The sequence below is a fragment of the Schistocerca serialis genome, chromosome 4 (genome assembly GCF_023864345.2).
Source record: "Schistocerca serialis cubense isolate TAMUIC-IGC-003099 chromosome 4, iqSchSeri2.2, whole genome shotgun sequence".
Classification (NCBI taxonomy): Eukaryota; Metazoa; Arthropoda; class Insecta; order Orthoptera; family Acrididae; genus Schistocerca; species Schistocerca serialis.
Window position 1 is genome coordinate 498,073,098 of NC_064641.1, and position 13,810 is coordinate 498,086,907.

General features: G+C 39.9%; 1 protein-coding gene across 1 annotated transcript in view; it reads right to left on the bottom strand.

Moving 5' to 3' along the window:
* LOC126475217 (mitochondrial dimethyladenosine transferase 1) overlaps positions 1-13,810 on the bottom strand; it is a 43,844-nt gene that overhangs the window by 13,528 nt on the left and 16,506 nt on the right. Inside the window, exons 2-3 of the mRNA XM_050102878.1 lie at positions 11,872-12,068; positions 3,611-3,768 (exon numbers count right to left, since the gene is read on the bottom strand). Coding sequence (XP_049958835.1) covers positions 3,611-3,768; positions 11,872-12,068 — 355 coding nt within the window. The remainder of the gene's footprint in view (positions 1-3,610; positions 3,769-11,871; positions 12,069-13,810) is intronic.

Here is a 13,810-nt window from a genome sequence, read left to right on the forward strand (position 1 = left end):
CAAGCATGGTTCTGACAGAAGGCACTATTACAGAGTGTTGGAGAATTCTCTTCAGTGAAGTGTGTTTCTTGGAGAGAGGAAATGTGTTTCAGTTCCAGCAGATAACAGTAACATCGATTACAATTCTACTGAAAGATCACGTGATTGATGGCCAGGTAAGGCACGAAGGACGAGTCATGCACCAGGATCACTACCTGTTACCAGTGGGGACAGAAAGACATCCACAAACATTGGCTCAGAATCTGACTGCATGGGGAATCGGACACCTCCAGGGGCACCAAGGAGCCTTGTCCCAATTCCAATTCTTCTTCTTCTTCTTCTTCATCTCTGGTGAGGCAGGGTTGTTCAAGGGGCTATTTGCAGTGAGCATGGAGACAGATAAGAGTGGGTAACCCTGGGACCACACAGGCCATGGTTCTTTCAGCCACTGTTTGGCATCGGGCCTGTGCTCTGAGTGTAGCCGAGTAAAGAGGCCCCAAAAGGGAGCCCTCTCACAGTACATGCCAAAGAAGAACAATTCTTTAGCTGGGTACAGAAAGTGGTTCTGAAGAAGATATTGCATGAACCAGAGGAGAGGAGGGTATTGGGAGATCCAGTTTGGGGAAGCTGAGGTGAGGATGGTTGGATTGGGTTGTTTGGGGGAAGAGACCAAACAGCGAGGTCATCAGCCTCTTTGAATTAGGGAAGGATGGGGAAGGAATTCAGCTGTGCCATTTCCAAGGAACCATTCCAGTATTTGCCCGGAGCAATTTAGGGAAATCACGGAAAACCTAAATCAGGATGGCCGGACGCGGGATTGAACCGTCATCCTCCCGAATGCGAGTCCAGTGTGCTAGCACTGCGCCACCACGCTTGGTGAGGTGAGGATGCAAGTGGTGTGTGTGTGTGTGTGTGTGTGTGTGTGTGTGTGTGTGTGTGTGTGTGTGTGTGTCATGATTTTTGCTTAATTGAATGTCATATACCCAGGATGCAGACTTTCATATTTCTTCCATGTCTCAGTATACGACAGGCTGTCAAAAGATTTGTATTCCGGGATCTTCTGTTCTTTCTTGAAAACTATGCAAACTGGCAGATATGGAGAATTATTTTCTGTGCTGTTGACACACAATGGTGGATGTTCACAAGGACTACCTTCACGGAGTGATCATCTCCAGTTGCCCCATTCTGAGTCCACAGTGCAGCAAGATGACATAGTCCCAAAGCATAAACATCTGAAGCACCACATATGTAGTGGGACATACAGTTTCACATCACGCCTATACACCATGACAACTTTCTTTGGGGGGGCATTCCCTTTGAAAGCTAAGATAAAGCCACCTGCACCTCTACAATTATTCTTGGGCCCTTTTTGTTCATGTCTGATAAAACTTGTGCCTCTTCACTGGCAATAGCTCTGAACTCCACATCTGTTTGGAGGTATAAGCTCTTTGTGATTCCTTGGACAATGTTAAACATTTTCTGTGGGGCAACAGTCACAGGTATGTCACCAAAATGATCACATGCTGAAGAGGTGTAGATTGGGCAGCAGATGAAGTTTTAATTAGTAGTGAACCGTTCCACATTTTTCCCAGAGATTCACTTTCTCCAAATTTGTCTTCAATGTTTATGACAAAAAAATAATGATTTTGCTGTAATAAAAGTATCCTGATCAGTCTGAGTACATACCAAGTACTGGATGAGGTGTTTCATTCCCAGACATTTGGTTTGTTCCTCTTCCCATAGCATAGCCAGGGAAGGAAATATTGTGGGCTCGTGTCTCTCTGCATTGTAATAATCTCTTCCATATGGAGAGATTGCTGGGGCCTTGTGGCTACCAGAAGAGGAAAGTCTGAGTTGCTTCATTGTGTTCCCAAGAGGATGGAACACACATTGTGACAGAGCCCTGCTTGCCTAGGTAAGCATTATATCACTAAGATGCGGCAGGTTCCCCAGGTTACCTGCTAACAACTCTTCCATCTCAAGAGCCATGCACCTCACTGGCACATAGCACACTTCGAAGTTGAGAATTTTTTCTTTTTTTTTTTTTTTAAATAGAGATTTATACCATCCTTGTGATCCAGGCAGCTAAGCCATGATCCCCATTCCTCGTGACACACTATGTACCATTGCCGCGCAGTGTGATCGTTGCTAAAGCATGCCCAGGGCTTATGATTATGAAGGACAGTTCCTAGTTCAGGAAACTTGCATGTCCAAAACAAAAAACCAAATCCAAGCAAGGTCGGCATCAAGAAGACCATCTAAAGAAAAGGCAAAGGGAAATGAGAATGGGAAAAGGATGGACTTTCAGTACAACACATACTCACAAATGTGATGTGGGCCCCAGCCCCCTTAGGGTGTGGGTGGTAGGGAATAGGAGCGAGGGGGAGGGTAATCAAAAGCTGCCATTCTTCATCTTCCTGCTGAGTATGCTACCAGCAATCACATTGACCATGTTGACAGGGTTGCATGCGTGTATTTCCATTTTGATGGACACTGAGGCACCCATCACTTACTGCCCAGCCTACAACATTACCCCACAGTGAATAATTGGAACTATATGGAACAAGTGAAATGTAGCAACCAATGTACTCGCATTTTGGTAGCTCTATGGGATTTAATCAAGAACGAGTGCCTTCACCTAGATATGGCATTCTGGGAGAGTCTTGCGGACTCTTCCACTCTAAACTGAGGCCATTAAGTCCACACAATTTTAACATGATCTCAGAGGTTTCTTACAGTAATAATTTATTTTTCCATAGGTAAGTTACAAACGTGGAGAGAAACAGTAATTTTATAAGGAGTGTTCGAAGAAAAAGGTATGAATGGTTGAAACTACCAAACAGGTTGAAATTTGCACATGCTGCTTTGGAATAACGTAGTGAGCCATCTAGGGTAGCAAATCTAGTGCTGTCACCTCCCTCTAAAAAATTCAAAGCTGTGTCCTCAGCAAACAAGATGATGCTCATCATCTCTTTTGATGCCCAAGTTCCAAAACTCATTGAATGCCTCAAGCACAGAAAAACCATTAACAATGACGTGTACTGTAAGACACTCTTTAGCTTATGCAAATCTATCAGGAGCAAACAGCCTGAGATGTTCACAGAAGTGGTGATCTGCTCCATGATAACAAATGTCCACATGTCTCCAAGGTCACACAAAGTCTAATGGCCAGGTTCAAATGTGAGCAGCTTGAGCATTCACACTACAGTCAAGACATGCTGACCTGCAATTCTCGTGTGTTTGGTCCACTAAAAAAAGCATCTCAGAGGGAAGTTCTGCAACTCAGAGTGTGAACTTGAGGATACAGTGGAGGACTGATTTCTGTCACATACAGAGGAATTCTGGGAACAGATAATCTTTGGCTTGTGAAATAGTACGATATTTGTTCTCAGGCAACTGGTGATTATTTTTGAATGAATACTTCAATTATAACCACAATGTTGTTTAGTATTTTTGCTTCTGAACACACCTCATACAATGTAGGGTTAGCACAGTGGGCACAATACATCTATCGCTGGAGCTTTATCAGAGTTACAACAGTATGTTACTCTTTCAAAATTAAGTCAAATTTTCTATGGTTTGAAAATATAATTAAGAAATTATGGTATTTGCTATAAAAACCAAACCTCACCGGGAATATTGAACTTGTGATGAACTTCACACCAATTCTGACACATTATGGAGAGTCGGCATCTCTGCGATGACATTATTGGCGCAGTTATGCGTTCTGCAACCTCCTTTTGAAATGTCAACAACATCCTTGTGCGGCCATACGACCAGGCATTACCCCTGAAATTAGAGCACACAGTTATACATATCTGGTTTCTGGTCGTATCTATTCTTCAACTACATATATTTAATTTCAACTGAATGGCTAAATTTCAATGTAGCTTTGTATTACTTAAGACTATAAATGCTGAAATAGCAATATTTTCAGATTGCACTTTATTTTACAAACTGAATACCAAACAAATAGGACATCAAATTATGCTAAGCAGTTTGATGATGAGCAAGCAAAATGTAGCTGATGACAAGCTAATAAAAGCAAAGATCTGATTATCACTATAGTCTGATCCATGAACAATGGCGGTTCGTGCATGTCGAGGCACTGATGGAAATGACATTGTTGACTATTCAAGCAAAAGCTGCGGGATGCACACGCTTTCCACTAGAAGGAAGTGTATGTTCTGCAAATTGTGTCTCTTGCTTGCTTACGCAGAATTTATCACTTACCACCACCACCACCACCACCACCACCACCACCACCACCAGTGATGACAACTCACAACAAATGAAACAGAAATTCGGTAAACAACTCGCTACAATCACGTTTAATGCTGGAATTAGCTACGGCATCCAGAGCAGAGTGTTCGGAGCACTACTGAAAGCTCATTGGCTGTCTGAGTATATGTGACATGGTTGCGCAGAACAAGCCTAAACTCTACCGCCATTGTTTGTGACTCCAACTATTGCAGAGAGTGAGATGGAAAATGGATCAGAGAGATCAGTAAGTAGGAGGGATTAGGAAGATAGGAGATACTAAACATATTTAGAGTTGCTGAAACTATATCCAAGAACAAGCCTTATGGAAATTCAAATTTTATCTGAGGGGGATCCAAGGCCAAACTCTATAGAAATGTGTTTAAGAAAACACTAAATTTTCCATGTATGTTTTACAAATCTCTCCCTAGTGTTCTTTATATATAAACATCATGACTGAGTCACTGCCTATGATTCCACAGTTTAATGCTTTTTGCTGTGCCCAACTGATCAGTGTATTTTATTATTATAATTTAATCATCATAGTCAGATAAAGCCATTGAACAATTGTGTCAATGAAAGTTGTTGGGTCTCAGAACAAATTATCATCAGCCATTTCACAACTTACTTAATCCCTTGAAGGCAATTTTAGTATGGCAAATAATTTCAAGCAGGATTTCAACATCCTCAAACAGTACTACCCAACCAGTCTTCACAAACTACGATTCTCCAATTGCGTCTGCATAATATTATTAAACCTGTCTCCAGTTACTTTATGAAGCTTAATAACTTTGATGGGCATCAGCAATTACATATAACTGAACATATTTCTACTCTACATGTCAGATGGACCACAGGAAGCTAACACACTGAGCACACACTGTATTTCCGTAACCAGATACTTATATCCTAAGGGTGCTTTATAACCTGCCTAATGGATATTCCAACAAATTACAAGTATGTCTTCTGAACCTGTAAAGATCTTTTTCAAGGGCTCATTGCTGCCAATCACTTGTTACCTACTCAAGCAGTCTAGCACTTTTCATCAGCAACAGCTAGTGTTGTGTATCTGTTTTATATATGTGGTATGCAGTTCAACCTATGCTCTCAAATTCATAAGTTGGATGCAGTTGACTAACATAAATTTAAATGCTAGGCAATCCTGGAGATTGTGCTGTTGTTTCTGACCAGCAACAGCAGCTGTGCAATGTCTTAAACACATTGCAAGATCAGTCATAGTTAGAACAATATTCTATGCAACTGTAAGTGCATTATGTCAGAGCTACAAGACTTTGAACATGGGCAAATTGATTGTGCTCATATGGTGGGTGCTCCTGTAACCAAGGTAGCCAAAGTGTCTGGTGTTTCAAGAGGTACTGTATCAAAATTTAAAACATAATACAAGGAAAAAAAAAGTCTCCAGTAAGTCACAACATGGATGAAAGTGTGTGTGCTGAGTGATTGTGACAGACAGTCATTGAAGAAGATTGCGATGAAAAGTAAGGGGATGAAAGCTGCAAGGACCACTGCAGGACTGAATGTTGCACTTGCAGACCATGTCGGCATCAAAAGTGAACTCTATAATATGCAGGGTGAGCTGGAATTCCAGAACCACTTATCAGTGATGCAAATGCTTCTAACATGAAAATTTGATGTCAAAGCCATAAAACCTGTACTACGGAGCAAAGGAAGAAAGTTAATCTGTTAAATGTGTATTGGTTCATACTTCTGGTCAAGTTTATGTCCCAAAATTCAAACATGAAGTGGGTTTGGTGGTAGTTTAGGTAGTCATATCATGGTATTCTGCAAGGCCACATTACTGCCAAGGATTGTGTGACCATTTAGGCTGATAAGGCCCTCCCATGATGCAATGTTTCACAATGATGATTCAGTGTTCCAAGGAAATGGGCTGTATTCACAGCCTGAATTGTCCTGGTTTTGTGAGCACAAGGATGAATTGCCACATCTCCTCTGGTCACCATAGTCACCAGACCTGGATCCTTTGTGGTCTACTTTGGAGAGAAGGGTGCATGATCACTACCACATTCATCATCGTTATCTGCATTTGTCACTATTTTACAGCACTCCTAAATATCATACAGGATCTGTATTTATCCAGTCCCAAATTACTGGAAGCTGTTTAAAATGCCAACAGTTTTCCAACACTGTATGAGGCATTGTAATGTGTTGTGTTTTCTACGTTTCCATATTTTTGTCCACACGTTGTATATCCCACAGTCGTTTCCAAGTGTGTTACATTTTTATCAGGCTAGTGGAAAGGGTGGTATTCATTTTTCTTGTATGCTTGTTTGTGATGAATTTAAAAGTAGTATGTTAGTGAGTAAATTCATAATATGACAACCGCGACAGCTTTTCTTCAAAACTAATCTGAATATTTGAAATGACACACCTGCAGAAAATGGTGAAAGTTGTTATGTCCAATATAAGGATGGATTTGTATCAAATTCAAAAATTTTGGATGCCTATCTGCATACGCACCTTAAAAAAATAAAGGTTCATCATCTACAATAACACTGACCTTTGTTATTGTCATTCTTCGGTTTTGTTCTGTCCTCATGAGACTAGGGTTAGCAAATACACTGTTACTGACGAGTTATTTTTCTTCGAAGGTAGGAAGAGGTTCCCGAATTTTATTGGATACATAGGATAGATAGTGGGACACAGAATTAACACAGAGAGAGCCAAGTCATTTCTGGGGATTACAAGTATGGTACTGGTAAGGGAGTAGTGAATAATAGGATGTTGGGAGGTGTTTCTGGGATATGAGAGTTCATTGGTAGTTTTTAGGGGTATTGATAATCATAGTAACAGGGTTCTTGTTGGCATATGTAAAGAATTTATTCCTGATGGGTCTACAGTTATATCCGATTCTTTTCTTCTAATAAGTATTTCAGGGAAAGGGAGGGTCAGCATTTAGTGGTAAACCATAGTACCTATAAATTATTCTACCAAGGTTCCCACCAACACTGTTCGGAGCAGCAAAACATCATTAATTGCATTTTGGGGAGGATTAAGACATGCTGTTCTGCTTTGCAGGCTCATTTAGATGAGTATGGCTGGCAGAAGTTTGCTAGATAGCTATTGTTCCCTCCCCCCCCCCCCCCCCCCTCTATTCCTGTGTTTTTCAGGTGGGGTTGGGGGTGGGGCAGCAGAGTAAAGTTTTAAGTATTTAAATTCTTCTGATCTTTCTGTTAATTTGATATAGTTTATGCCAGACAGAATGTACTTTTATTTTTATCTTCATATAAGGTTATTTTTGTTTGTGTGGTACTTGTGGTAGGAAAATACAACTACTGGTAAAAAACTACTTCACACTAGGAAACTTCATGCCAATACCACACAGCTATCACCATTACTATAGTGTGTTTAAAATTAGTTGCAACTTTTGATGTTTGGCTCACCGATGGGGACATGACGCCGTTGTCTGGGTAACGCCAATGGCGAGCCGGCTTTCCCTACCATGCCATCAGCAGTTCGCTTGGTAAAGCGCCCCTGTTGCCACACCGTTTATGAACAGTACCATGTGGTGTCACAGTTTAGAGGCACCTACATCCATTAGCTCTCATAGTAAAGTAATATTTTCTGGCACTTAAGTGTTTTACAGTCATCAGGTGTTGTGAACAAGTATTTCATGTTGGCACTGCACTAATAATAACAGTGCAGCATGGCTGAACACGAGATTCACAATAAAAGTGGTCATCCGAGAACAGGGTTATCAGCTGTGAAGATAATGCTCTGCTGCAAAAAATTCCTCCGAATTCGACAAAGCAATGTGCAATAACACTTTGTTGTGATGGATAAAGCTCCAACAATGCAGGGGAGGAAAGAAGCTATTTTTCTCTGGGTACAATGAAATGTTTGATTGGATAAAGCAGAACCTAGCTTGTATAAGGTGAAGTTAATGGAACTTAAAAGTACTGTACAAGCCAGAAACTCCAAGCTAAGAGGTCGACGAACAAGCTAATGCTAAGGGTGTAGTTTAATCAGGCTTCCTCCATATATTCCTCATTTCAATCTGACAGAGAACATACGGGCCTAGGTGAAAAGTAATGTGGCAAAAACAAGAAATTTACATTCAGTGAAGTTGAAATGCCAATGAAAGAAGTTATTGCAAAAGTTACAGTACAGGACTGATCTCAAGTTGTCAGCCACACCAAGAATGTGTTTAAGGAGACAATGATTCTTGAAGGACTTTGTCGAATTTTGAGTAATATGTCACTTTTGTTGCTTTGTTAGCAACTGCCCTCTCTCTCTCTCTCTCTCTCTCTCTCTCTCTCTCTCTTGCCTAAACACAGCAGAGTTTACAGATATACATCTCACAAACATTCTATTGCAGTTGAAACATTGACAGAAACAGCATATTATTAAACTAGCAAAAGGGGGCAAGACACATCATTAGTTATGAGAAAGCCCATTCTCAATATAAAAATAAATGTGCACCTTCTTCATTTACATTGTTGCAAAACCCACAGCAGTTTTCGTTTCACAGGCTACTGACAGTCCTTGTGGAAGTTTTGCATATCAATCATATGGCAAAATACTCTGCTCTTTGCATGCTATCATTTGCCAAAATCTTGTTTTGATATCTCAGACTGTTTACAAGATACGAGGGATTTATGAATACTTGTTTCTGGCTTTTTCACTGGCATGTGCGTTCGTGACGAAAACCTTTACACACATTCCATTTTCTGAACAGTGGAGACAGATAGTGATATCCTCTGAGGTTTAATGAATAATTCAATATGTTATCTAAATTTTATATGCAGCAACGTATGACAACCTAACACACACCAAACGCAAATTTGTAGCGATCTCTATTTTTCACTAAAAACTTTAAGAATTTCTTGCATTAGTTTAACTAATACCGAAATATCACAATAACTATTACCATTAATGAAAAAATAGGTAATTCATCATGAATCTGATGCATGAAGCTATAAGGTGTGTGAGACTCACAATTTATTACTATGTAGTTTCTCTAAAACTGTTTGAGAAAGATTGCAGATCGGCCAGCTTACGCAACTGACAAGTTGTGCACCGAGCAGGCCTACCTGACTTGTTCAGCACACGTTGGCAACTACACTTTCCTCCACTCAATCCATACTGAAATGTCAAGAGTTGCAACTAATTTTAAACACACTATAGCATGAATACTTGTCTCAGTGCTGTATGGAGGAGGGTCTTAAGTTTATTCAGGTACCCTACATCCAGCACAAGACACTCACTGATGATTAGTGGAGTACAACCACCACACTGTATCGATATCAATTGTTATTTTTACCCACTGTTCCAAAGAGTTACAGACATTTTCTGTCAGTTTATGACTGTGTGATTTATCTCATAAATGGATGAATGTTACAGTGCCTGTGTGTCTATCAAATGAGGGGCGCGCGCTATCACTCTGACAAATGGCACTACATGTTTCTAGTCAGCTACTGTCCAGTTTCTATGTTGTTTGTCCAATGAATGGACCCACAAAATTACAGACTAACATTAATAACATCAGTTTGCTGCAGAATTCTTGAGCATATTCAAAGTTCAAATATAATAAATTTACTTCTGCGAGGCCATCCTGCAAACAAGGGATGAAAAGCAACAGGCAGATTCCATATTCCCAGATTTCTGGAAAGTGTTTCACACAGTGCCCACTGCAGACTGTCAATGCAGATCTGAGCATATGGAATTGGTTCTCTGATACATGAGTGGTGAAAGACTTCTAAAGTAATAGTACACAGCTTGTTGCCCTGGACGGCAAGTATTCATGAGAGGGAAGGGTATCATCAAGAGTGCCCCCGAACCGTGTGGCAAGACCACTTTTGCTCCAGAAGTACATAAATGATCTTAAGCATAGGGAGAGCAACAGTCAGCGAACGGTTGCTGATGATGCTGTAATGTACAGGAAAACATTATCATTTGACTGTCAGGGAATACAGGATGACATTTATAGAATTTCTATTTGGTTTGATTAATGACTCTATATGTAGAAAAATATAAGGTAATGGACATGAGCATGAAAAACAACCCTCTAATGGTCAAATACAGTGTTAGTGGTTTGTGATGTCTGACACTATCACTTTGTCTAACGAGAACATACAGTCGGTAGCAGGGAAAGCAAAGGGTCAACTTTGGTTTATTGGAAGAGTTCTAGGAACATTTAGCTTATGTACAAAGGAGATGATGTACAGGACACTAGCGCAACCCATTTTTCAGTGCTTCAGTGCTGCATGTGTGTCTGGGATCTCCCCCCCCCCCCCCCCCCCTTAGGTCTGATTAAAGGAAGATATCAAAGCAATTCACATGTTTGTTGCTAGATTTGTTAAAACACATGAGTACTACAGAAATGCTCATGAACTCAAGTGAGAATTCCTGGAGGGAAAGTGATGATCTTTATGTGAAACACTATTGCGAAAATTCAGAAAACTGGCATTTCTGGCCAACTGCAGAATGACTCTACATTTTGTATATGGGCCATAAAGACAAGATAACAGAAATTAGGGCTCGTAGAGAAACATACAGACAGCATTTACCTCTTGCTCCATTTGCATGTAGAACATGCACAGGAATGGCTGTTGGTGGTACAATGTACCTTCCATTACACATCGTGGGCTGGATTGTGGAGTATGTATGTAGATGTAGATGATGACATGCAGCTTTGTGTGTCCGCATGAGTAATGGCCTTTTGTAGGGTACCCAATCCCAAATGTCCACTGCATATAGATCTCTTTACAATCTTTGCTAAGAAACTGGTTGAGATGGACCAGCATTCACTGACAGCAGCAATTCCTGCCTAGTTTGAAACTTATTGTCACTGACAATGTGTGACACTCGTCCCAGCCTCGATTGGTTTGGATATTTTTGCAACCAATGTTCTTATTGCCTGTACCTGACTGTAAATGATACAAAATTCCTTGCAGGCACATTAGACATTCCACACCGATGCACCAACAGGAAACTTAATTTACGATATATCCAAATACAACAGCTCCTTTCTGCCACTCTCTTGTGACTCTACATTGACCCTTGTAAAAGCATTGACTCCATATGATCAACTGGCAGACATACACAAAATCACTGTCATGGCTTATTTCAGCAGCGGAGAGTGTCACAAACACATGGTACCAGTTCTACATCGTCTAAAGCACACCAAAGCGGGCGTCGGCATTTTTAAGAGAGTGATTAGTATTTTGTCCAGTGAGTGTATCTACAGTTTGGGAATGAGGTGGTGGTTACTGTGGTTTTTAGGAGTTTTATCATAGATGACATATTGAAATTAGCCAAGCTGCTTGTTTTCAAAAAATTTATTAAGCCATGCACCAAAGTTAAACCCCGGCCAATGAAAGAAAAAACCCTATTTCCACTGTAAGCAGCAAATTCTTTAAAAACCAAGGCTCACGAAATAGGAGAAGCATATGACTAGCCTACATGAGAGTGTTGTGCACTAATTCTGAGTGATGAACCCACTACTGTCCTTTACCGAAACGAACAATCTAATTGCAAATCTTTTCCAACACTGAAAACATAGCTCATATCGTTCACTGATCTGTATAAATTAAATTCCGAATTATAATTCACTAAGTCACAAACCACTCCATACTTCAAGCTATAGCTCACCTAACAGAAATATCATGCAGCCATTTAATAATAAGAGGTGTTGAAACATTAAAAGGCAGGTTTCCAATTAAATGAATATTGGGTGGTGAATCTTCCCACGTCACCTTGGTTGCTTCTGGAAACAATTTATCCATTCTGAAGCTAAGAATGTCACCAAAGATTATTTCCACTCTTCCACCGGTTGCTTCAGCCAACAGCTGTAACAAAACAAAAAGAAATGCCTATCAGCATACAATACAGACAACACATTTTACAAACTTTGTCATATGCAACAACCCCAATTCTAACAATCAAAGAGATAAAATTGTGACTAAAAAGAATGTCAATATATTTTGTATACTCAGTTTTCACCCACGTCTTCATACTGAACTACTGCACAGAACATATCAAAAATTTTGTTATCTCTCAGCTCATCTTCATAACAGGACATTACACCTCATCATGCCATTTAGCAATCTCTTTAAAGTCAGTACCGCCATTAGACTGTTTTTTTACTTGCAGTGTTACATTTACACTATCATGATTTTGGCTTCAATGTGCCATTATCAAGTGTATTAAGTGTTATACAGTGCCTAAATGGCACTTTGAAGCCGAAATCATGATCGTGTAAATGAAACACTGCAAATAAAAAACTGTCTAATGGGGGTACTGACTTAGGAAGGGACTAACAGTTCTGAAAGCTAGGTATAGTTTTTCTATTTTTAAATGCATGTATTGACAGTACTTGGCATTGCAAAGTTCAAATGGCTCTGAGCACTATGTGACTTAACTTCTGAGGTCATCAGTCGCCTACAACTTAGAACTAATTAAACCTAACTAACCTAAGGACATCACACACATCCATGCCCAAGGCAGGATTCGAACCTGCGACCGTAGCAGTTGCTCGGCTCCAGACTGTAGTGCCTAGAACCGCACGGCCACTCTGGCCAGCACTTGCCATTGCACTACGTGAAGGTAAGTACTTGTCTACCACTCTGTCTCCTCCTAATTTTACGATTTCATCAAAAGTTTTGTATAGCTCATATTTAAACAGAACTACCTCAGTACCATTTTAAGAGCTAACATATCAAATTACACAACAGTGAGATATAGATGTCTAACTGAATCTGAAAGATTCAGATTTTACATAATTTACAACAATCTCCAGTTTCACTTTTTGCTTTTCTACCATATGAAAAACATGTTACAGATATAATTTCTTTTAAACACATAGTACACTCTTTTACCATGTCCTATAAAGGGTTAACAACTATTACAGGAGGTAAATATGTGTCATAGTTAAGGAGAAATGTGATCCAAAATTGTTCATTACAATTTTATTTGTCCACATCACATTATAAATAAGTAATGTGATAACAGGTTTTTCTATATTCATGAAGAGGCAAAGTTAGTTCTCTTCGCTGATGATACAAGTATAGTAATCACACCTGAGAAACAAGAATTAACTGATGAAATTGTCAATACTGTCTTTCAGAAAATTACTAAGTGGTTCCTTGTAAACGGACTCTCACTGAATTTTGATAAGACACAGTACATACAGTTCCGTACATCCCAGAGTGCCACAGAGAGCTACAACACTAAGAAGAATCGCTTCTCGGCTTTTGGCAAGATCAATGTGTAGTCTTCTTTAATAAGAATAAACAGGATAACAATTACTGATAAGAAATTAAATAAGATAAGAAAAGTACCATAACACGAGAAGAATAATAACAAGTATAAAAGGCTAAGAACAGCCGCACAGTGCACATCATTATCTATCCCGTGAGATTTTTTTAAAAAAAAATTAAAAACACTAATTCACCTACTCAATCATCTTTATCTTCTGTGGGTTGCAGGGGTTGCGACCCCTGGGGAGGTGGGTGGGTGTTCTTAAGTTGATTATAGCTTAAAAAAGGGTACCGGGCAACAACACGGGCTCTAGATTTACTAAGCCCGTGTT